This window comes from Thalassophryne amazonica, chromosome 6 (genome assembly GCF_902500255.1).
Source record: "Thalassophryne amazonica chromosome 6, fThaAma1.1, whole genome shotgun sequence".
Lineage (NCBI taxonomy): Eukaryota > Metazoa > Chordata > Actinopteri > Batrachoidiformes > Batrachoididae > Thalassophryne > Thalassophryne amazonica.
In genome coordinates, this window is record NC_047108.1 from 25797984 (window position 1) to 25823680 (window position 25697).

Sequence of the window (25697 nt, forward strand, 5' to 3'; positions counted from 1 at the left end):
TTATTTGGTACGCTGTTAAACGGACGAATCATGAAACTGGAAAAATATTTGTGGGAGCGACAGAGAGTGAGTGTGTGAGGCCAACACGCAAGACAGTGTGCACACACTGACGTTAAAAGGTGAGGCGCGCTTTTGCTGACAGTGTGACATTCACAATTTACACACACGTTTATTGACAAATACTGAACACAGGAAGCCTGTTAAGCTCTGCAGCTCACTATCAAGCAAAAAAAAAAAAAAAAAAGACACTATTAATAAAAACATATTTGAATGCACACATGCACACATCGGAACTATTACACGAATAAACTATTTTAACACAGCCATCATTTTGCGTGTGCTTTTATATCCATCCATGTAATTGCAAACGTGTGGGTGTGTTAAATGATTTGAACATTGATGGAATGAAAATGTTTCCTATTAACAGACACAAATTCATCATGTGATGGCGCCTTTATAACAACAGTGTGCAGTTAATAGCTCTGATTACTTTCAGGAGATCGGCTCTTGCTGCAAAATGCGATGTAATGTTGGAATGTACCTGGATGAGATTTGGATGATTGCGTTCCACACAGCTAGCATGGCCCGGTGCAAGGTTGACTGGCACACGCCTGACTGATCAGCCAGCTCACGCTGGAATGCCCATGATGCCAGGATGCCCAGCGTGGTCAGCACCTGTGTGGGCACAGACAACTCCTGGCTAATCACCAAATTGCGTTCTGGGCTGGCCACAGTTCTACGTGCAACTCCAGTAACAGTAGCCTTAATAGTCACAATCAGTTTATGAGACAATTCGTCATTTACAAGTAAATCCTCATGTTCCCTGAGTACATGCTCACATCAGATTGCACCATTTGCAAGGTGCTTTAACAACTTTAACGCAGCCACAGCTAGTGCAATTTTATGCATCACTTTGTGTGTGCTTTTATATCCATCCATATAATTGCAAACACGTGAGTGTGTTAAATGTTCATCAGTGTGTCTCTGATGTGCACATCACTCTGATGACTTCTTGTTTTCACACTATTAATGGCTCCCTCACCTTTACATGTCCACAGTGGAACAATAGCTGTAGAAACGTGCGTACACCAGCCAGGATTTTTGCATGACGCACCGCACATTTCCACACTCACGTCACTTTTGATACATTTGTACGTGGACGTGGAGACGGGCGTACACCAGGTTTTTGTGCATAAGCATGCTTTGTACATGAGGCCCCTGGGGTTGTGTCTGTTCCTCTTGGTGACATTGGAATTGTGTCAGTATTGTGTCAGTATACTGACACGATTCTATTGACAGTTGTATACTCGCTTACACCAGTCAGGGGTCACAGGGGGGCTGGAGTTTATCCCAGCAGTTTTAAGCCGCGGTCCCACCGAATAATGAAGGATGAAAAAGGAGCCACGCACCCTGTTTTTTTTGTTTCGTGAGCTATTGTGGCATTATAGTGGCTCAGAGTTGCTCTTAGAGGCATTATCTTCAGTTAACGAGGCTCTTCTCTGAGTGTGGCGCTAATTTCAAGATGTTCAAAATTTAGCAACAACAGCGTGGCGCAGTTTGTGTTTGAGTTACTGCGACGGCTTAGTCGCATTTGCGTGGTGCTTGCGAGTCTGCAAAAAGTCCATTATCCGTGCGCCTGGCACCTTGGCAGGACCTGAGAGGCTATTTTTGGAACGGCTGCCCTCTTGCGCACACAATTCCACCTGCTCTGTGCGCTGGACTCTATATAAAATAATTATTTTGTAGCGGATTAATCATTTTCTGCCAAACCTTGGATGCTGAAAACACCTCTAATCACTTCTGGAATCACAGAGGACTGTTTCATCTGGACACTTTTTTTTCCCCTCTCTTTCCTGCTCCATGTGGAATGTATTTAAGGTAATTAAAGGTAAATAAGGTAATTTAAGCTTAAGGTAATTATTTTTAATGTTTTTTATAGCTTGATAAAACAGTTCCTAGCTGTAAAAGTACGTCTGTATGTTGATGTCTGTTGTATGTAAAAGTATGTTGATTTAATATCTTGTTAATGGATCACATGACCTCCGCTGTGTGTGAGCACTGAGGCTATTTTTGGAGCGGCTCTCCTCTTGCGCACACAATTCCATCTGCTCTGTGCGCTGGACTCTATATAAAATAATTATTTTGTAGTGGATTAATCATTTTCTGTCAAACCTTGGATGCTGAAAACACCTCTAATCACTTCTGGAATTAATGGATCACATGAGCTCCGCTGTGTGTGCGCACTGAGGCAGTGACTCATCATCATCACGCTTCAAACGAGCATTTAGGCAGAACGCCAGCTCACAAAAGAGTGATATTTCAGTCAATATTGGATGAACACAAAGTTAAAATTTGGGTGACTACGTGAAAGTGGATGTGTGTTTAAAGCCATGGAAGATAACTCCAGTGGAGCAGCTAAGAGCAGGAGCTGTGCGGCAACACAGGTGGAGAGCGCGCAAAAGACCGATTTTAAAGACATAACACAAAGTTAAAAGTTGTATCATGGTGACTTGTAAGCTGCGGAAGAAATAAAGAAATATATATATATATATATATATATATATATATATATATATTTTTTTTTTTTTTTTTTTTCTTTTTTGAAAATGATCCACAGGTGTATATAATAAAACGGCCACCTCATTCTGTATGCAGAACGGCACCGTGCGCAAAAGAGTGCTTTTGCAGAAATAAACAGACAAACACAAAGTTAAAAGTGGATTCACATTGTAAAAATGATTGTGCTTAAAGCCAGGGAAAAAATAAAGTCAGCAAGCCATGGATGGAACGGAAGCCAGAAAGAGCAGAGAGGCGGCTGTCCATGAAAGGACAACAGCAGCGCGCGCGCAAAAGAGCGACTTTGCAGAAATAAACAGACAAACATAAAGTTTTGTGTGTTTAAAGCCACAGAAGAAAAGCCAGAGAGCCGCGGAGCCAGTGAGGAGCACAGAGGCGGCTCTCCAGGAACCCGTGGTTCGGGTCTAGTTGGTCTGGTGCATTACAGGTGGACAGCAGCCTGGCACACAGCGCACAACTGAGGAACTGTGATGGAGTGTCTATATTTGGACTGTGTTTAAAAAAAAAGAAGGGACATCTTTAAATGCTGCTGTGAATCTGTGAATTGAAAACCCACACTTTGAAGGGACCAGGTGTGGGAGGGCTGGAGGTTTGGACCAAACTCATGCCTAAACGTGCGCCAACATGGCGTTATCATGGCGCTGTCATGGCACTACGTGGCTTAGTGTGGCTGATGCGAGCCATTCGAGGCTGTAATGACAGGTCGGTCGTGGCTCACTAGAGGCTGCTATGCGGCACATGCGGGGTACAGAGAGGCACATAGTGGCACCTTCATAGTGGATAAGTGATAGATGAAAACGTGGGTCATTCTTCGAATAATCACCCCACACCCATGCGTGGCTCCTTCTTCAGCCTTCATTATTTGGTGGGACCGAGGCTTTAGGGTGTAAGGCAGGGTACACCCTGGAAAAGACGCCAGTATATCACAGGGACATATATAAACAGACAAATACAATCACACACACACCTACCTACGGTCAGTTTAGAGTTTCCAGTTCACCTAACCTGCATGTTGTTGGATGTGGGAGGAAGCCAGAGCACCTGGAGAGAACCCACATGAACCCAGGAAGGACATGTATGTTCAGCACAAAAAGGCCCCAGGTGGGTAGCGATCCCACAACCTTCTTTTTGGGAGGCAACAGTGCTAACCACTACCCCACCGTGCCACCAAACGAAGCAAACTGAAACATTTTTTCTGCTTTGACTTCTTTTGTGTAAAAGAGATCGCCATCTAGTGGGCTCAATAAAAACAACAAATACCACTTTTAGCCTCCTTTGGCTACCAGTAGAGATCAGAGGATGTTGATCTGTGATTACTGGACTTCCTCTTTGATGTCCCCGATCCCAGTGTACTCATTGGACACCTCTGGCATATTTGGGTAGGGTGTGCAGCCTTATTTGGTATTTATGATCATTTATGATCATTCTGTCTTCTTGTGAATGTGTGTTGAGTTACACAAGCAGAATTCACAGAGTTTACACAATTTGCTGTAACTGCGCCCATTTGGCATTTCATACTCCCATGAGCCCATTGTACTAAAAAGGTATGAAGTTTATGAAAATGTTCTTGCTTGGCACCTATTGTGTTGCTTACTTTATTAATTCACTCTCTCTTGCTCAAAAATATTTCAGCATAAAATATTTTTGTTCATCTGTTCTACAGCTTCACAGAAATGATCCTCACATTCCAATGTAGCATGCTTTCCCACAAAGTCAGGAGAACTGTGCTCCTATGCTCACTGCCTGCCCTTAATGAAGTGCTGGTGGTGGTCCCGAAGGATCGTGCATGTAGTGTCACATGCTGGAAAAACACAGAAAATATAAAAATATGTGTGATTATACACAATAAACCTCAACCAAATGCAATATATTAAATACAGAGTGGCAGCATTATGACAAAATAGTGTAGTTGCTAAATGTGCTGTGGTTGATTTTGCTGCTGAAATAGGTAAGAGGGCAACTCACATTATTCCATTTGACAACAGACGCTCTGCGATGCAGCACACTCACACTGGTCACTAGGTACACACTAGGAATTTTTAGGTGAGGTAAAGCCTCAGTCACACGGCGCTAACAAATGACGATGAAGCCCAAATGAAACGAGAAATCTGGACTTACGTTAACTTCCAGAGGCATCCTTTAACCGTCGTCCAGCTTCGTTCCTGCAGCTGGCGCATTGTCAGAATTTTCAAACTGTTGAAAAATGTGAACGAATCCCAACGATCTTTTGTATTTCATTTTGCTTTCTGTCTTGATGATTCCTTATCATTTGCTTAGGGCCCTGTCCCACTGGCGTTTAGGAGGATTTGCGCATGAAATGAGGAGACAAAAGCTGAGCGTCCGCAACAAAGGTGGGCAGAAATGACAAATGTCCCGGGGTGGATCAGCGAATACATGAGGAAGAAAAGCGGATATAACAGGGAACAGAAGCGAAGGCGACCGCGGAGGTGCCCCCATGAGGGGCACAGCGGCCGTGATGCACTCGCTTCATCCGTGCCCACTCTGTCTGCATGCGCGAAATACCATTTGCGACCATGATGTGGCCGTGCTGGGCACGCGTCATATCTGTTTTGCACGCTGTCCCGGTCCGCCGCCAAGTCGCGCCAACCCGTCAGTTGTAGATATCAGCAGATGACAGGATATGCGGCGCGTTGGTTGTGTATGTCCTTTGTATGTCTTCAGTATGTGTTCAGGCAGTGATGCGGATCTTATCCGCAGCTGGATTTTTGAGCCACTCAAAAATCCTGGCTGCGGACATGCGTGCCTCTGCGGATGATCGCAGACGTGTTCGGATGGCGGCCGACTCATACAGGAATGTTACACGGTTATTGCGGTTGTTTGGCGGATATGGGACACTTTTGTGCACATTCCATCCGCAAATCTTCCTAAACGCCAGTGGGACAGGGCCCTTAGTTTCCGTAACGTCACTGTTTTGTTTGACGTGTCGACGTATTGAACGAAGGTTGACCATATCTGAACAGATCAATAACCAAAGCTTCGATGAGCTGAATGAAACATCCTTGTATCGCTGATGACTTGTCCATGTTTGGGATGAAAGGCAACGTTGTCATACAGACACAATAGCGTTAAGAACATTTTATCAACTACTTTAACTATTTAGGCACGTTCCAGCCGTTCGTGACCGGAACGTGTGTGCACACCCTTGCTGTTGTTGTGAAGACAAACAACATCTCTCACTTGTTGTCAAGACAACCAGATCCTGCACCTGCAAGTGCTGCAGACATGAGGACAGGGCTGGCTGCGCTCAGTCTCATACCCACTGTCGGAGATGTCATCGGAATGTTTTGTTTAAAGCGTTGAGGTTGATGTTCGCTTCGTTTTTCTTTTGTTAGTTTCAGTTTTGTTTTGTTTCTTTTTGTACTCTTGATTTGCAGCCTTTTCAGTGATGGGAAAGGTGCAGATCTTTCATCCACCTTTCTGACTTTTTGACTTTTTATCCTTCATTCAGCTATCGCCGTGTGCTTGTGACCGGGCCTAAACATACAAAGCTCTGCGCACAAGACTGTGATTAAACAGAGTCAATGTCAGGTCAAATCAGCAAATTCAAACCCACCAATCATAATTTAAAAATTAAGGTTATTAAAAAACATAAAGTTATGCTGTTTCATATGTGCTTGAAAATAAACTCCTAAAACCTCAACTCAATCTAAAAAAAAATAAAATAAGAAAATAAAAAATACAACCCCAATTCCAATGAAGTTGGGACGTTGTGTGAAATGTAAATAAAAACAATACACTGATTTGCTAATCCTCTTCAACCTATATTCAGTTGAATACAACCACAAACACAAGATATTTAATGTTCAAACTGATAAACTTTATTGCTTTTGTGCAAATATTTGCTCATTTTGAAATGGATGCCTGCAACAGGTTTCAAAAAAGCTGGCACAGTGGTATGTTTACCACTGTGTTACATCACCTTACCTTCGAACAACACTCAATAAGCCTTTGGGAACTGAGGACACAAATTGTGAGTGTCATGATTGGGCATAAAAGGAGCATCCCCAAAAGGCTCAGTCATTTACAAGCAAAAATGGGGCGAGGATCACCACTTTGTGAACAACAACTGCATGAAAAAATAGTCCAACAGTTTAAGCACAATGTTTCTCACCGTTCAATTGCAAGGAATTTAGGGATTCCATCATCTACAGTCCATAATATAATCAGACGATTCAGAGAATCTGGAGAACTTTCTACACGTAAGCGGCAAGTCCGAAAACCAATATTGAATGCCCGTGACCTTTGATCCCTCAGGTGGCACTGCATTAAAAACCAACATCGTTGTGTAAAGGATCTTACTGCATGGGCTCAGGAACACTTCAGAAAACCATTGTCAGTTAACACAGTTCGTTGCTACATCAACAAGTGCAAGTTAAGACTCTATCATGCAAAGCGAAAGCCATACATCAACAACATCCAGAAACGCCGCCGCCTTCTCTGGGCCCGAGCTCATTTGAAATGGACAGATGCAAAGTGGAAAAGTGTGCTGTGGTCTGGTGAGTCCACATTTCAACTTGTTTTTGGAAATCATGGACGTCGTGTCCTCCAGACAAAAGAGGAAAAAGACCATCCAGATTGTTACCAGTGCAAATTTCAAAAGCCAGCATCTGTGATGGTATGGGGGTGTGTTAGTGCCCATGGCATGGACAACTTACACATCTGTGATGGCACCATCAATGCTGAAGGGTACCTCCAGGTTTTGGAGCAACACATGCTGCCATCCAAGCAACGTCTTTTTCAGGGACGTCCCTGCTTATTTCAGCAAGACAATGCCAAGCCACATTCTGTGTTACAACAGCGTAGCTTCGTAGTAAAAGGTTGCGAGTACGAGACTGACCTGCTTGCAGTGCAGACCTGTCGCCCATTGAAAATGTGCAGCACATTATGAAGTGCAAAATATGACAACGGAGAGCTCGGACTGTTGAACAACTGAAGTTGTACATGAAGCAAGAATGGGAAAGAATTCCACCTACGAGGTCTGTCAATAAAGTAATGGTCCTTTTTATTTTTTCCAAAACTATATGGATTTCATTCATATGTTTTTACGTCAGACATGCTTGAACCCTCGTGCGCATGCGTGAGTTTTTCCACGCCTGTCGGTTACGTCATTCGCCTGTGAGCACGCCTTGGGAAGGAGTGGTCCCGCCCCCTCGTCAGATTTTCATTGTCTGGAAATGGCGGAATGAAAAGGACTTTTTTTTCCATCAGAATTTTTTCAGAAGCTGTTAGTAACTGGCACCTAGAAACCATTCGAAAAATTTATCTGGCTTTCGGTGAAAATTTTACGGGCTTCACAGAGAATAAGGACTGTTACTACAGCTTTAAGGACCCCTTTAAGGATGCTCGGCGCGCCGCGCTCCGAGCTGCGACGACGCGGCACAAGCCACCGGACCATTTCTAAACGGATGGCTCTGTGGATATGAGACCGTCGTGTGCTCTTTCTCTGGTTATCACAAGAGCTGGACATCAGCCATTTTCCGGCAGATTTCACATTTAACAAGAGATTTTATCATGGAAAGCCGCGCGGAGGCTTCGCTCGTAAAGACCGATTCGCTTTGGATGCGAGACAACGGAACACCTCCATTTCGGCATGTCAGAGGACAAGTTTGGACATGTCCAGCTCTCCACAATTTCTCTGATACTTACTGGACTGGTAAGCATTGAAAGCCGAGATAGGCATGTCCAAAGTTGTCCTCTGACACGCCGACCAAGGCAAGACTTAAAGCCTATTTTTATTCTCTTTCTTATGAATAGTTTTTATTTTTTTATCTGTTTTATTCTTTTATTTCTGTTTTTAGTTATGTATTTGAAAATTTTAATTTTTATTTATTTATTTACATTTTTTTATGTTGAACTGTTGTATGTGAGGCGCCTTGAGATGTATTTTGTTGTGATTTGATGCTTTATAAGCCAATTAAATTGAAATTGAACAACATTTTATTGAGTCTTAAAGTAAATAAATATGAAATTGGTCACTGGATCCTTAAACTTTGGGCATAATAAACTGTACATGGTGGATCCTTGATCTCTGGACATAAATAGGAATAAACAAATCTGCAGTTTTTGTCAAAAGCTTTTCCTTTCAGGCATTATTGACATGAATGTCTTTCCATATATCTGAGCTGAGCTCTTACAGCTGACTGCATGTTAGGAATTTGTAAAGAAATACAGCACGTCTCATTTTGGGAGGAAGAACCTTTTAGTCGATTGTAGTTTCTTGTCTGTATTACAACGTTTGTAAGAGGTGTCATTTTATTTAAAACGGCAGTTCATCCACCCATCCATCCATCCATTCATCCATCCATTTTCTTCCGCTTTATCCGGAGTCGGGTCGCGGGGGCAGCAGCTCAAGCAAAGACCTCCCGATCCACACACACCTCCCCCAGCTCCTCCGGGGGAACCCCAAGGCGTTCCCAAGCCAGCCGAGAGATGTAGTCCCTCCAGCGTGTCCTGGGTCTTCCCCGGGGCCTCCTCCCAATGGGATGTGCCCGGAACACCTCTCCAGCGAGGTGTCCAGGGGGCATCCGGAAAAGATGCCCGAGCCACCTCAACTGACTCCTTTCGACATGGAGGAGCAGCAGCTCGACTCCGAGCTCCTCCCGAGTGACCGAGCTTCTCACCCTATCTCTAAGGGAGCGCCCAGCCACCCTGCGGAGGATACTCATCTTGGCCGCTTGTACTCGCGACCTCGTTCTTTCGGTCATGAGCCAAATCTCAAGACCATAGGTGAGGATCGGAACATAGATCGATCGGTAAATCGAGAGCTTTGCCCCCCTACTCAGCTCTCTCTTCACCACGACGGTCCGATACAGCGACTGCATCACTGCAGATGCTGCACCGATCCGTCTATCGATCTCACGCTCCATCCATCCCTCACTCGTGAACAAGACCCTGAGATACTTAAACACCTCCACTTGAGGCAAGGACACTCCACCGACCTGAAAAGGGCAAAGCGCCTTTTTCCGGTTGAGAACCATGGCCTCGGATTTGGAGGTGCTGATTTTCATCCCGGACGCTTCACACTCGGCTGCAAACCGCCCCAGTGCACGCTGAAGGTCCTGATTTGACGAAGCCAACAGAACCACATTGTCCGCAAACAGCAGAAACGAGATTCTGTGGTTCCCATACCAGACCCCCTCTACACCGTCGGCAATTCATTTTGAAGTTATTAATTCCGAGCGGACTCTGTCTCAACGAGTGCCACAGCGTTTGGAGCAACGGAATGGAGGACGATTCTCATTTCTTCACTGCAACAAGACAAGAGTCCCAGTTAGTGACTTTAATAGACACAAAAGTGACTCATGGTATTTTATTGGCTTTGAGAGTGGTTAAGAAGCGGACTTGCCGTTTCTGAAAAGCAGCGAATCAAAGAACCAATGAGCTAGTGGATCGAAGCATTGCTTCAATGGTTCACGTTTCAAAGTGGAGTCACACTGCAGAAACAGTTGATTACAGACCCGCTGCAGACCAAACCCTGAATATCCGACTTTATTTGTACATCCAGAAGACTCTGAAACTCGGAAAAAATCCTTATAATTTACGGACAATCCATACAGGTTGACATGTATGGTCGGAAAACCACAGAAAATATAATTTCAGTCATCATAGAATGCCTTTCAAAGACACCGTTTCAAACACCGTTTCTTGCTGAAATAAGTGCCCAATTTTCCTTGCACAACTTTTTTCCTAGATGCCATGATCATCGACTCAACGGGACTGACGCTATGTTTGTTTGATCCGGTTTGAATTTTCCTGTGTACACCTGCGTGGTGCACTGTGGGATCAAATCAAAAGCTGTGTTCACCGCGGGGACACGTTCGGCACTATTCGGGATTATTCAAGTTTTTTTTCCCCGATGACGAAAGATGCGTAAAAAAATCTGACCGATGCAACTGCATCGGTCCAAACCGGTCTGGATCCGGGCATGTCACAGTAGTTTTTACCTCCGCCAAGGAGGTTATGTTTTCTGTCGGGTTTGTTTGTTTGTCTGTCTGTTTGTCAGCAGGATAACTCAAAAAGTTTTGAATGGATTTTGATGAAATTTTGTGGAGTGGTTGGAAATGGCAAGAGGAACAAGTGATTAAATTTTAGTGGTGATCCGGATCACGATCTGGATCCCAATGCTAATGCGTTAGCATGTCTATGGCATTTTCAATGTTAAAAGTTAGCATTAAGCAGTTGCAGCTGTCATCACGTTCGGGTGCATTTGTTTTCAAATTGTAATATTTCTTAAATTTATTTTTACCTCGGCCAAGGAGGTTGGAAATGACAAGAGGAACAAGTGATTAAATTTTAGTGGTGATCCAGATCACGATCCGGATCCAGGATTTTTTTTAAAGGATTCTTCATCGTTGCGGGATAGGGGGAATTTTGACATTCTAGTTTCTAACTCCACAAAAACAAGGCAGTAAGGCTTGAAAAAAATTAGGATGTAACATAGTCAAATGTTCTATCAAACAACAAAGTTTGGTGATGATCGGATCCGGATTCTGGATCTGGTGATCCAGAATATGCAAAAATATAGGGAAAATAGAAAGTGTGTCAGTGTGAGGTGACAAATGAAGCTAGAGATGCACAACTAACACCAAATTGTAGTTGAATATGTACTGATTCAGTAAGGTGTCATCAGATTTGATGTAGCTTCAAATGTTATGGAGCTAGATCCAGAAGAAAACCGCCATTACCGAAAAATCGTTTTTATACAATAACATTTGAACTAATAAAGACATAAAAGTGATTCCAAGTTCTAGTGGTATGTTTTCATGGTCAAGGATGTCAAATATAAAGGAAAGAAAAGTGTATGTATCATAGTTTTGGTTGTAACACTGAATTGTTGAATAGATCACTGTGCCAAGGAGGGAATCTCTTTAGGGTCAGTGACCCTATGGCCTTGTTTAGAGAAGTGTTTCATAAATATTAAAAAAAATCATATATTTGCAGTTTAGTTGAATAATAAAATGAATTTTGTCGCTTATTTGTTTTTGTCTATAAGCACATGCAGTATCAATATCAGTGCTCAGATGACAGGAGCTTCTGGGAAAGGTGCAAGTTGCAATAAACTGTAATACATGCTATCCAGTCACAGCAGATTAAACTTTTTTTACTACTGAGCAAACATCATTGTTAGACTTTTTTAGGTTCAATGATTCCACGGCGTGTAGATGTTATGGCGTCAGTGACCCCATGGCCTTGGCGGAGGTTTACACTCTCTGAGTGCTTCTAGTTAATAATGAGTTTGTCATTGTGCAGGCATGTAGGAGGTAAATCAAGAAAAAGCTTAAAATGACCAGGGGTCAAGAGGGCCATTGCTGAAGCTGAAGATGAAGGGTTTTAGCCATGCTAATGCTCCCCAGAACCATTTTCTGCAGTGAAGGAAATCCTCCCAATCGCTGCAAGGAGAGATAGGGATAGGGAGGATGGAGGCAGCTGTTTATCCAACTCATTACAAGCTGGAGAAAATCTATATTTATATGCCAGCAGCTTCTGTGCCGTGTGAGAGAGTCTTCTCCCAAACTGGAGAGGTACTAACAAAGAAAAGGGACAGACTCCAGCCAAACACTGCTGAAATAATCATGTTTTTAATAAAAACTTTTGAAGCCCCCAAATCCCTTTAATTTTGTACAACTATGGTGATAGCAGTCCGTAGTTGCACAAGCATTTCACAATTTTTATCTCTATTACATACAGTATTTTATGATGGCACAATCACATTATAACACAAGTATATTATTAATGTCTTTAAAACGAAAATATAGTCAAAATTACAAGATGCACATAGAACATTTTATTATTAAACATACATAACAGTGCCTGACTGTTTCATGACATCATACCCTTTATTGTTCCATGCAAGTGCTATGTTAAAGATTGGCCAGCAGATGTCATCATATTTATTGTATCAAATGCTTCAAAACAGCCATTTCAACACAACAGCTTCATAGTGATTCGGTGTTTTATCCTTTGAAAGAAGTAGTTTCTCCAGCGCCTCGTCTGATTCTGACCTTGACATACAGTAAACATGCAGCTGCAAATCCCATCACCAGTCTTCATCCATCATGTAACGCAATGTGATTTGCAACAAATTGCTTCTGGGAAGGTGGCGAATGGTGGGGGAACAGTGACGTATGATTCCTCAGTGTTCAGTACAAAGAGCCTGTGTGAGCTGCCTGTGTAGTTTTTGCCATGCAAATCATATGAGCGAGTGCATGCTGACAGACGCCGAGCTCAGTGCTGTTTATGAGCGCCCACAGTATGATGTACCACTTAAGCTGCATAATGCTTCATCTCTATGCGCTGTGGGAGTGTTTGAGGCGTGGGAGGATGTTGGGGGATCAGATGAGTGAGCGGCTGATGGATGCAGAATGAGCTGAGGAGGCGTTTGCATGACAAGTGGAAGGGCCAGTTTTGTTTTCTTGTTTTGTTCTGACGTCTCTTCCTGCAGGACCGCCAGTCAACGTGGCCATGGCTATTGAAGTGGCTAGTATTGACCACATCTCCGAAGCCAACATGGTAAGGTGCACTGTCTCAGTGTGCACACACCATCTTATAGAGAGCATCTCCATCATTCACAGTTTGATTTCTGCAGCTGAGATCAAAGATTTGATATTTACATAATCCTGATTTATCCCTCTCGAGGGATTTAAAGCACTCGGTGTGAACGCGTGACACATTGAGTTGATTAATAATTTGATGCTTTCATGGATTTTTTTGCAGTAAGAACCAACTTCTGGTTTTCTGTCTTTTCCAAATAATGAAACACACTTTTTGTTATTGAAAACTGAAACAAAACCAAAAACAAACTACAGCATCATGCTCATAGAGCACATACCTCCGCCAACACTAGTTTCCAATACCACAAATTTTTACCTTTGAAAAAAATTTTCAAGGTGAAAGTCTTGTTAGAAGTCTCTTTTCATAAGCTAAAGTAAATGTGATCAAATGTCAGGCGTATGTAATTAGTTCATGCACTGAATCAAAGTTTTTTATGGTGTTGTGGGGTTTTTTCCAACTTTTTCGGTTTCTGAATCCTTTTTTTTTACAGAACATTGATTATCTGTACTATGCACAATTTGTCATTGCTTTTTGGCACTTGATCTATTCCCACTCCTTTTTTGTTGTCAACCACTTCTTTTTGAAATAGACAAATTGGCAAAACTATGTTCACTGTCAAATAAATATAATATAGTTGAATGGTGCTGTGCAAAGGCAACAGATGTACAGTACCTTTCAGTGCAGGGATGATCAAGCTGTACTTTGTGGTAGTGGAGAGGGAGGCAGGGTAAATGGGGGTCTCTGGCATTATTTATACATCTTGTTGCAGATGGAAAGAAGCTGTTTTTGTGTCTTGAGGTTTTAGTCCTGATGGGCCTCAGCCGTCTGCCAGAGGGGAGGGTGACAAAAAGTTTTTTTGCCCTGGGTGAGAGAGATCGGCCACTATTTCCTTGCTTGCCTCAGGGCCCTGGAGGTGTACAGGTCTTGTAGGGATGGCAGATTACAATCAATCACCTTCTCTGCTGCATGGATGGTATGCCGCAGTCTGCACCTGTCCTTAGTAGTGGCAGCAGAGTACCAGATGGTAATGGAGGAGGAGATGATGGAAAAGAAAGACAAACACTATTGACAGGGGCGAATGCAAGGTTGGAACAAGAGGGGCCAGAAAACCGACAGAAGAACAAACAAACCTATGCAGGACATAAGACAAAATGAACACATTCTCAAAACATAAAGAAATAAACAACTGAAAACATACAGATTATGAAAGTACTGAAAGAATTCAAAATTCAATCAACTGAAAACCCCCAAAATACAAAAAACAAACAAAAAAACCCACTAAAACCCCCGTCAAACGGGCTGCAGTGCGGAAACCCAACAGAACTTCCTCAGCAAGAGTTGAGGGGAAAGAACGCATTGTCTACCGACCTGTTGGCTCTATTGGCAAACTGCAAGAGATCCAGGTGAGGGTCAGAGATGGCCTTGAGGTTTGTGAGGACAAAGCACTCGAAGGTCTTCATCACCACAGAGGTCACGGCGATGGGTCTGTAAGTCCTGAAGTTCTTTGTTTGTTGGGGATGGGGATGATGGTAGAGGCCTTAAAGTATGCTGGCACCTGGCATATCTCCAGTGAGGTATTGAAGATTTCTGTGAACACTGGGGACAGTTGGTCTACACCAGGGGTGGGCAACTTGTTCCAGAAAGGGCCAAGAGGGTGCAGGATTTCTTTGCAGCCACTGACTTCACCAGGTGATTTCACTGATTAGCTGATTCCACCTGCTCAAAGTGATATTAATAGTTAGAAGGTGATATTAATAGTTAGAATGTGAAATCACCTGGTGGAGTCAGTGGCTGCAAAGAAAACCTGCACCCTCTTGGCCCTTTCTGGAACAAGTTACCCTCCCCTGGTCTACACAGTTGGTGGCAGTCTTGAACACATCCCAGTCCGTTTTATTCTAAACATGCTTGTACGTTCTCCACAGCCTCACTCGAACATAGCTGATAACTGGAAGATAGACAAACAGGCATAAAATTGGAACCTCCATCCAACTTTGGTGGTGTATGTAAATCCATAACAGAAAAATGACAGTGATTGAGACACTTTTGACTGAGATATATTTCAAAATGTAAATTCAAATGTCCACAAGTCAGATCAGATCCAGATCAAACTTTGTCAGGCTATAGTGAGTGCCAGTCTGCACAACACTTAATGTAAAAAACTTTAAATGGGGTTTTCAGTGTTAAATTTAGCCACAGAATCTATAATCCAGATCTGATCTTGATCAAACTTTGTCAGTCAGTAAAGGATACCATCGTACATAATGCTCTCTAGATGGCAACTACCCAGGCAGACAGCTGGTCCATCACCTTTCCTTCTTCATCTTATACTCCTACTTCTTCTTCATTTTGCTGCTCCCCTTCGGGGTCACGACAGTAGATCAGCCATTTCCATCTCACTCTGTCTCTAAGCCATACAAGATAGCTGGTCTCACCACTGTCTTGGATACATTCCCCTTCACTCGATATGCTTCTGTCACCAATCCTGTCACCTTTCTTCACCCACTCTACCCAGCCGACAATCTTTTCTTCACCTCTCTACTGCACTTTCCATTACTTTCGATAGTTCACCCCAAGTATTTAAACTCATCTACCTTACCCACCTCTACTCCTTGTAACTGCACTCCACTCAAATGTGTTTTTCCTCATACAGTTCCACAGGTCTTCTCTTGGCACCCTGTCATAAGTTTTCTCTAAATCCACAAATGCCAATGTATAACTCCTTCTGGTCTTCTCTATACTTCTCCATCAGTACTCTCAGAGCAAACATTGCATCTATGGTGCTCTTTCTTGGCATACAATCATATTGCTGCTCACAGATCTTCACCTCCTTTCTAAGCCTAGCTTTGCACATTGCCCTTGTTCTTAAACATCGGAACCAGCACACTTGTTCTGCACTCCTCAGGTACCTCTCACTTTCCAATTTTTTATAAAACAATCTGGTTTGAAACTCCACTGCCATCTCACTAAAACTTTGCCATGCTTCCACTGGAATGCCATCTGCATCGACCGCCTTTCCATTCGTTGTCCTCTTCATTGCTGTGCTTATTTCATTCTTAAGGGTCCCTTACACAGGATGGTCTGGTATGTGTCCAACAAAAATTGCCAAGATGCACAAGGGATGCAAAAACACCTTTCTGTGTATGTGCTTCAACATACCTGATGTCATATTTCCACAGAGATCTGCACTGATCTAAACAATGTTCCGGTTTATAGACATATATGCTGGATTTGAGTGGAGTTTGCCGTGGTCAAAAAGCATGACTTCATATTTCCTCACTCTTTGTACAACCCCTGGCAAAAATTATGGAATCACCGGCCTCGGAGGATGTTCATTCAGTTGTTTAATTTTGTAGAAAAAAACCAGATCACAGACATGACACAAAACTAAAGTCATTTCAAATGGCAACTTTCTGGCTTTAAGAAACACTATAAGAAATCAAGAAAAAAAGATTGTGGCAGTCAGTAACGGTTACTAATATGGACTCACTCAATTCTGAGGAATAAATTATGGAATCACCCTGTAAATTTTCATCCCCAAAACTAACACCTGCATCAAATCACATCTGCTTGTTAGTCTGCATCTAAAAAGGAGTGATCACACCTTGGACAGCTGTTGCACCAAGTGGACTGACATGAATCATGGCTCCAACACGAGAGATGTCAATTGAAACAAAGGAGAGGATTATCAAACTCTTAAAAGAGGGTAATTCATCACGCAATGTTGCAAAAGATGTTGGTTGTTCACAGTCAGCTGTGTCTAAACTCTGGACCAAATACAAACAACATGGGAAGGTTGTTAAAGGCAAACATACTGGTAGACCAAGGAAGACATCAAAGCGTCAAGACAGAAAACTTAAAGCAATATGTCTCAAAAATCGAAAATGCACAACAAAACAAATGAGGAATGAATGGGAGGAAACTGGAGTCAACGTCTGTGACCGAACTGTAAGAAACCGCCTAAAGGAAATGGGATTTACATACAGAAGAGCTAAACGAAAGCCATCATTAACACCTAAACAGAAAAAAACAAGGTTACAATGGGCTAAAGAAAAGCAATCTTGGACTGTGGATGACTGGATGAAAGTCATATTCAGTGATGAATCTCGAATCTGCATTGGGCAAGGTGATGATGCTGGAACTTTTGTTTGGTGCCGTTCCAATGAGATTTATAAAGATGACTGCCTGAAGAGAACATGTAAATTTCCACAGTCATTGATGATATGGGGCTGCATGTCAGGTAAAGGCACTGGGGAGATGGCTGTCATTACATCATCAATAAATGCACAAGTTTACGTTGATATTTTGGACACTTTTCTGATGTTTGAGGATGATGAAATCATTTTTCAAGAAGATAATGCATCTTGCCATAGAGCAAAAACTGTGAAAACATTCCTTGCAAAAAGACATATAGGGTCAATTTCATGACATAGGGTCAATGTCAACGAGCAGATGTGATTTGATGCAGGTGTTAGTTTTGGGGATGGAAATTTGCAGGGTGATTCCATAATTTATTCCTCAGAATTGAGTGAGTCCATATTTTTTTCCTCTGCTTGGTCTAAAAAAGTAACCGTTACTGACTGCCACAATCTTTTTTTCTTGATTTCTTATAGTGTTTCTTAAAGCCAGAAAGTTGCCATTTGAAATGACTTTAGTTTTGTGTCATGTCTGTGATCTGCTTTTTTTTTCTACAAAATTAAACAACAGAATGAACATCCTCCGAGGCCGGTGATTCCATAATTTTTTGCCAGGGGTTGTACAATCATCAAATAGCTGCAAGAAACATAGAAGACAAGCAGTTGACAAAATGGCAAACAAAAGTGCAAGCAGTGGGACAGCTCTCCTTCTGATCACCACTCAAAGTTTTGAACATGTACAAAACTTTATGATGAACTCGGTGGACATCAGCTGGAATTCATTTTGTGCTTTATGACAGTGTTTTATAAAATTATCTTTATTCATAAAATTCATGGGAAACAAGACTGATCCTTGTGCACTCATTCAGTGTCCATTGGATGACCATGGCTTCGTCGTTGCATTCATCAGTGCATCATCTGTGCATCCTTTGAGTGTTCGCCAGCCTCTGTGTCCCTTCTCTGTTTATTTTGAACATGCTGAAAAATTCACAGCAACCATGAAGTCTTGTGTCCTTCCACTAACCGTTCCTTGTAAGACCTAGGCATGTGCGGTGCATTTGTTCAGCATCCTGTGGCATCTTCCAAGATTTTCTGGTTTCACAAGGGACACAGAAAGGACTCCATCCGTGTTTTAAGGGGGGGGGTTACTAATCCCTAGCACTTCCTGTTTTGCTCTCTCCACATCATCCATCTCTCTGTCTCTCTCTCTCTCTCTCTCTCTCTCTCTCTCTCTCTCTCTCTCTCTCTCTCTCTCTCTCTCTCTCTCTCACACACACACACACACACATTTTCTTCATTCATCAGCTCCTCAAAAAAATTCACACTCTTCTCACTTGTCAGCACATTATCATCTGCATCCTTTATGTACATCCTTTCCAGTTTGGTTTCTTTGTCTGACCAACCGGAAAACAATTTCTTTTTCATTTCTTAAGCCCCCGTCACACATAGCAAGAATGTGGAGGAACCACATCCGATATGGCAAATATTGCAATAATCCGACACAGTCAGGAAGAAAAGAGGCATGGCCAGCCCTGTTGGAACGCATCCAGATTACCTCGTCAAACACCTGCACGATGGCATCCAGAGCACATGTAAACAACAGGTGGATGATACAGACTGCTGTCAGACGGCCATAAAAGGCCCTGCTGACTGTCGGATGTCCAAACATCTAGATGGCAAACACAGGACCAGAGCACTGTGTTCCTCACGACACTGTGTTCCTCAGTGCACTCTTGTGCACGTGTGCTCCACGCAGTTATCACTCAGCTGTGTGTGTGTGTGTGTGTGTGTGTGTGTGTGTGTACGCATAATGCTGCATGAGCCACTAAGCGTGTGCATGTGGTGCACATGTGTCACACACGCCACTGGACAGCTTTGCTCAAAGTTTGCTGGCAGTTGGCCATGCAGTCCCATACGTCAGACAGAGCCTTTCCAGGAAACTGTCTTTTTTCTTGTTTGCTCACTTCAGGAGCACACACAACTCTGGACACCATGACGGTTGGATGATCACATGGGATTAAATTTTATTGGTTGGGTGAGAGGATTTTACCCGCAGGCTGCTCTCTTGGCTTCACGTCCACGTATGCGCTGTGAAACACTCCTGGACCTCTGTTGGAGGTGAGATTCATGTTTATTAATGGTGTAACGGCCTGGGACAAGTTCCATGTCATATCTCCAACAGAGTTAGAAGGTGGTCATTTATTACAGCGTGGGGTCCATTCAGCTCCAAGCCTGACATGTGCAATGATTCATTACTGCGCACCACGGAGAGACGCAGCTCCCTATGTTACGATGGAGACAATAGTTCACATTATTTAAGTCACCCATGGGAAGGAATGGACAAATATCTGTACTGTAATGTCTACTGTGGATATACCAGCCTGTTCAGATTTGCGGCTGCATGCAAGCAGTAGCGCACGGAGCTTTAGGTTTGATAGCCACTGTTCACATTTTCTGTACATGACAATAATTCATCCAACCTGAATTGCAATGAAGTTGGGACATTGTGTGAAATTTAAATAAAAACAGAATACAATGATTTGCAAATCCTCTTCAACCTATATTCAGTCAATTTTCAATCGATGATTCCATCATCTGCAATACAATGGAAAGCTAGGTTATGCTTAGCGATAACAGACCCAGGCGGTAGCATATAGAGCGAAAACAGTGTAAGGCCAAGAATAGAACCTTGTGGTACCCAGCAAGAGAAAGAAGCACAAGAGCAGTTAAGTGAACCTGAGAAGAATATATTCACACCAGTGTCAATATCCATGCTGTGAAAAACATCTCCTTTGTGGAAACACACATTTGAAACTGAGAATTTAAAGTGATGGGGGTTCGGGTTGCCACCAACTTACAGTCTTCAATGTATTTTAGCTTGCATCTCCTACAAAGAATGTAGTCCATCTGTGTGCACATTCCTCCACTCTTATACAGTATGTCACCCTGTCCTCCTCCCTTTTCTTAAAGTTGGTAGTCACCTCAGCCATTTACATCCATTTTGCAAAATCAGCTACCATCTGCCCCTCCAGATTCCTGCCCTTGATATAAACCATTATTTCCACATCAACTCTATTCCCTTCACCAACATGCCCATTGATGTCCACTCCAGTCACCACTCTACATGCTTGGGTACATTCTCCACCACCTCATTTAACTCACTCCAGAAATCTTCTTTCTCCTTCTCACAACCTAGCTATCAGATTTGTTCACTGATGATATTCATCATCACCCCTTAAGTTTCAAACTTCACACCCATCACCCTGTCAGACACCCCCTTAACTGCCAACACAATCTTAATATACTCTTCTTTTAAAATGACCCCTGAAACATTTCTCCTCTCATCTACACCATGGTACAACAACTCGAACCCACCTTTGATCCTTCTGGTCTCACCTCCCTGCTGCTTGGTTTCTTGTACACACTATATGTCTACCTTGCTCCTCGCCATCATACCAGCCAACTCTCTCTCTTTGCCAGTCATACTGCCGACATTCAAATTCCTGACTCTCACTTCCACCCTTCTAACCTTCCTCTTCTCCTGCTACCTCTTCCTCCAATTCTTCATCCAGCAGTTGCACTGGCACCCTGTTGGGTTACACAGTCATTGTAACCCAGGCTTTGAGCTGGCCGGTATGGAAATTTGATTTGTGACCTGCATAATTATTGTGGCATTTCTAAAAATAATTATTTTTATCGCCGGATTCCCTTCCTGACATAACCCTACTTATTTACCTGGACTTGGGACCATCAGTCAGAATGTACTGACTGCACAGCCCATGTGGCTAAGTTAATGGTCGATGTCCACACCTCTAAAATAACTATCTGCCACAGCTAGGTGAAGCATGGGGACCCCTTGGACTTAACAACCTGCTTGGGTCTTCAACAGTCATGCAGTTGTTCGCTGGATCATGCACACAGAAACGCACGATACATGGCCAAAATATCAAAGCAAAATAACAACGCAAGTGAAACTCCTTATCTTATTCTTCCAAAGAAACTGCTTGTTTAACTCGAAAGACATTTCTCCAAAGAGACCTGCTACCACAGAGCAGTTGTTACATTCATTCACTGGTTAGTATCAAAGTCTCGCAACCATACAGTAAGACAGGCATCTTCAGGACCCTCAGGAGTTGGACTTTTATTTTTCTGCAAAGATATCAGCATTGCCAAACACCTCTGTCCAGTGACCTGAAGACTCCATAAGTTCTCCCCAGGTGTCTCTCAGTCTCAAAGGCTGAGGTTCCAGAGACATGAATATCACTGTTGAGATAAGCGAATGTCTCTACAAGTTCAACACTTTCACCAAATATAGATACACCTCTGATGTCTGATTCCAAGAAGCCTTGATCCTGGATTTTTGCAAACCCAGACAGTATGCAATCAGGGTAACTATTGGTTCAGCAAAGATCACTTCTCAGGGATCCCATGAATTCTCAGGATGTCCCAAAGAGCAGTCTGATTAGCTTAATTGAACTCTTCGTGAGAATCAGCATAGTCTGAAAAGAAGCATTGTTGATAGTCCAGCTTTTAAAAAGTGCAATATGAGCTCATTCTTTCCCCTCAGCTTTGATTTGACATGTGAAGGCGAACTGTATTGATACATTGTCTTCGCGGCTGCACAATCAAAACACACTCATCACTACACTTAGTGAAAGTGGAGGACTTCCACAACATTGTCTTCTGAGATTTTTTCTTCTTCCACGCGTCCTTGGGCTTTATCATCCTCACAACACATTGTAGCACACAGCTGAATGGCTGTGTCACTGTTATTATACAACAGATGCAGTTGTCATTTTCACACACAGGATCCATATTACTTAAATTGCAAGTCCACATGTATCCCCAGTTATACAGCATCACGGTGAAGTGGTATCGAGGAGGATTTTCTTAAAAAGATGACCTGAAAGTTCATCTACAATTTGCCAGAAGGAACATCTGAGATGTAAGCCTAGATTTGATATTTTGGTGAAAGAAAACCCTCCTCTATAGCCTCGGTCCCACCGAATAATGAAGGCTGAAGAAGGAGCCACGCATGGGTGTGGGGTGATTATTTGAAGAATGACCCACGTTTTCATCTATCACGTATCCACTATGAAGGTGCCACTATGTGCCTTTCTGTACCCCGCATGTGCCACGTAGCAGCCTCTAGTGAGCCACAACCACCTGTCATTACAGCCTCGAATGGCTCGCATCAGCCACACTAAGCCACGTAGTGCCATGATAGCGTCATGATAGCGCCATGATAACGCCATGTTGGCGCACGTTTAGGCATGAGTTTGTTCCAAACCTCCAGCCCTCCCACACCTGGTCCCTTTAAAGTGTGGGTTTTCAATTCACAGATTCACAGCAGCATTTAAAGATGTCCCTTTTTTTTTTTTTTTTTTTAACACAGTCCAAAAATAGACACTCCATCACAGTTCAGCAGTTGTGCGCTGTGCGCCAGGCTGCTGTCCACCTGTAATGCACCAGACCAGCTAGACCCGAACCACGTGTTCCTGGAGAGCCGCGTCTGTGCTCCTCGCTGGCTCTGCGGCTCTCTGGCTTTTTTTTTTTTTTTTGCGGCTTTAAACACATAAAACTTTATGTTTGTCCGTTTATTTCTGCAAAATTGCTCTTTTGCGCGTGCGCTGCTGTTGTCCTTTCATGGACAGCCGCCTCTGTGCTCTTTCTGGCTTCCTTTCCATCCGTGGCTTGCTGGCTTTATTTTTTCCCTGGCTTTAAGCACAATCATTTTTACAACTTGAATTCACTTTAACTTTGTGTTCGTCCATTTATTTCTGCAAAAGCACTCTTTTGCGCGTGCGCTGCTTTTGTCCTTTCATGGACAGCTGCCTCTCTGCTCTTTCTGGCTTCCTTTCCATCCGTGGCTTGCTGGCTTTATTTTTTCCCTGGCTTTAAGCACAATCATTTTTACAACGTGAATCCACTTTAACTTTGTGTTCGTCCGTTTATTTCTGCAAAAGCACTCTTTTGCGCACGGTGCCGTTCTGCATACAGAATGAGGTGGCCGTTTTATTATATACACCTGTGGATCATTTTCAATATATATATATATATATATATATATATATATATATATATATATATATATATATATATATATTTCTTTATTTCTTCCGTAGCTTACAAGTCACCATGATACAACTTTTAACTTTGTGTTATGTCTTCAAAATCGGTCTTTTGCGCGCTCTCCACCTGTGTTGCCGCACAGCTCCTGCTCTTAGCTGCTCCACTGGAGTTATTATCTTCCATGGCTTTAAACACACATCCACTTTCATGCAGTCACCCAAATTTTAACTTTGTGTTCCTCCAATATTGACTGAAATATCACTCTTTTGTGAGCTGGCATTCTGCCTAAATGCTAGTTTGAAGCGTGATGATGAGTCACTGCCTCAGTGCGCACACACAGCGGAGCTCATGTGATCCATTAATTCCAGAAGTGATTAGAGGTATTTTCAGCATCCAACGTTTGACAGAAAATGATTAATCTACTACAAAAGAATTATTTTATATAGAGTCCAGCGCACAGAGCCACTCCAAAAATAGCCTCTCAGGTCCTGCCTCAGTGCGGACACACAGCGGAGCTCATGTGATCCATTAACAAGATATTAAATTAACATACTTTTACATACAACAGACATTAACATACAGACATACTTTTACAGCTAGGAACTGTTTTATCAAGCTATAAAAAACATTAAAAATAATTACCTTAAGCCGTTCAAAATACATCCCACATGGAGCAGCAAAGAGAGGAAAAAAGAGTCCAGATGAAACAGTCCTCTGTGATGCCAGAAGTGATTAGAAGTGAAAATGATTAATCCACTACAAAATATATAGCACACAGAGCAGGTGCAATTGTGTGCGCAAGAGGAGGAGCCGCTCCAAAAATAGCCTCTCAGGTCCTGCGAAGGTGCCAGGCGCACGGATAATGGTCTTTTTGCAGACTCGCAGCACCACGCAAATGCCTCTAAGCCGTTGCAGTAACTCGAACACAAACTGCGCCACGCTGTTGTTGCTAAATTTTGAACATCTTGAAATTAGTGCCACGCTCAGAGAGGAGCCTCGTTAACTGAAGATAATGCCTCTAAGAGCCACTCTGAGCCACTATAATGCCACGATAGCTCACGAAACAAACAAAAAAAAAACAGGGTGTGTGGCTCCTTCTTCACTCCTTCACTCGGTGGGACCGAGGCTAATACTGAAGCTGTACAATTGGGGATACAAAATGCAAAATGGACTATGCGCAACTTCTCCAATCACAGCCACAAAAGCCGACGACTTCTTCTGGGTTGTCTGGGTGCCTTAGTGCCTTTCCTCACTGTTTTCTTTCTTGCATGGTCACTTAGTTTTTGAGAACTGTCTACTCCACACAGATTTATCATAGAGTGCCATACTGTTTGTATTTCTTCATAACCAATAATTAATAACCAGTAATTAAAGTTCAAGACAAATTCAGTGACTTGGAAATGTTCATGTGTCCATCCCCTGACTTGTATGAAGAAAACTGGCAATAAAACTGATTATTTACAGGTATTATATCAAAGTGGCCCATTACTTATGCACCCCATCATCTTGGCTTTTATATTTTTAATTAATTTATATCAAGTTGTAGAGATTTGCTTTGAGTTTGAGTTTAAGGAAGATCATTTTTGACTTTTTTTTTTGTAGTTTTTATACTTTTTGTATTTGAAATGGCATAAACAAATTAAAATGCGTGAAATACAAAGTGGCCAAAAACTTTTGGACTGAACTGTACATAAGCATATCAAACGTGAGCTCTCCCTACTTTGTCCCTGATCATAGTTAAACACACGCATGCACGCATACATGTTCATAGACACCACTTAGCATTTCATATATTGTGGTGAGCTGAAGAACCAAAACTGAGTCCCAAGCAGGTGCTTTTATTTTAGCACGCCAACAAACAGACAGTGGTGGAAGACATCAAACAGACTACACTAACCACTCTTGAAAGCAGCAACATAACACTTAACTCACACATGGTAATGGCAACATGACGCTCAACTAAACTGACTCTACCAACTGAACTACAAAAACACAATAACTCAATCACACTAACAACACTATTAACTAACATGAACCACAATAACAACATTTAAACCCCAAAACCCCAAACTCCCAAGGTACATTGCAGCACAACATCTGTTGTTCACTGTTGTTAGATAATATCCTTAATTTCTCCAAAACTATTAACTTTCGTAGTTTTCGTAGTGTTCATCCTTGACCCAAAATACATAAGCATACCAAACGGCAAATGTCAGCTCTCCCCAGTTTCTCCATGATCGAAGCCATACACAGGCATGCATGCATACACACACAGAGGCCACTTGGCTATTCTAAAAAATGAATTTGCAGGGATCTATTTTGAGAAAGCAAAGATGTTGATTG

The 25697-nt window shown here is 42.6% G+C and overlaps 1 protein-coding gene across 1 annotated transcript in view; it reads left to right on the forward strand.

Moving 5' to 3' along the window:
- gabrd (gamma-aminobutyric acid type A receptor subunit delta) overlaps positions 1 to 25697 on the forward strand; it is a 167826-nt gene that overhangs the window by 64641 nt on the left and 77488 nt on the right. Inside the window, 1 exon segment of the mRNA XM_034171907.1 lies at positions 13040 to 13107. Within this exon segment, the coding sequence (XP_034027798.1) occupies positions 13040 to 13107 (68 nt within the window).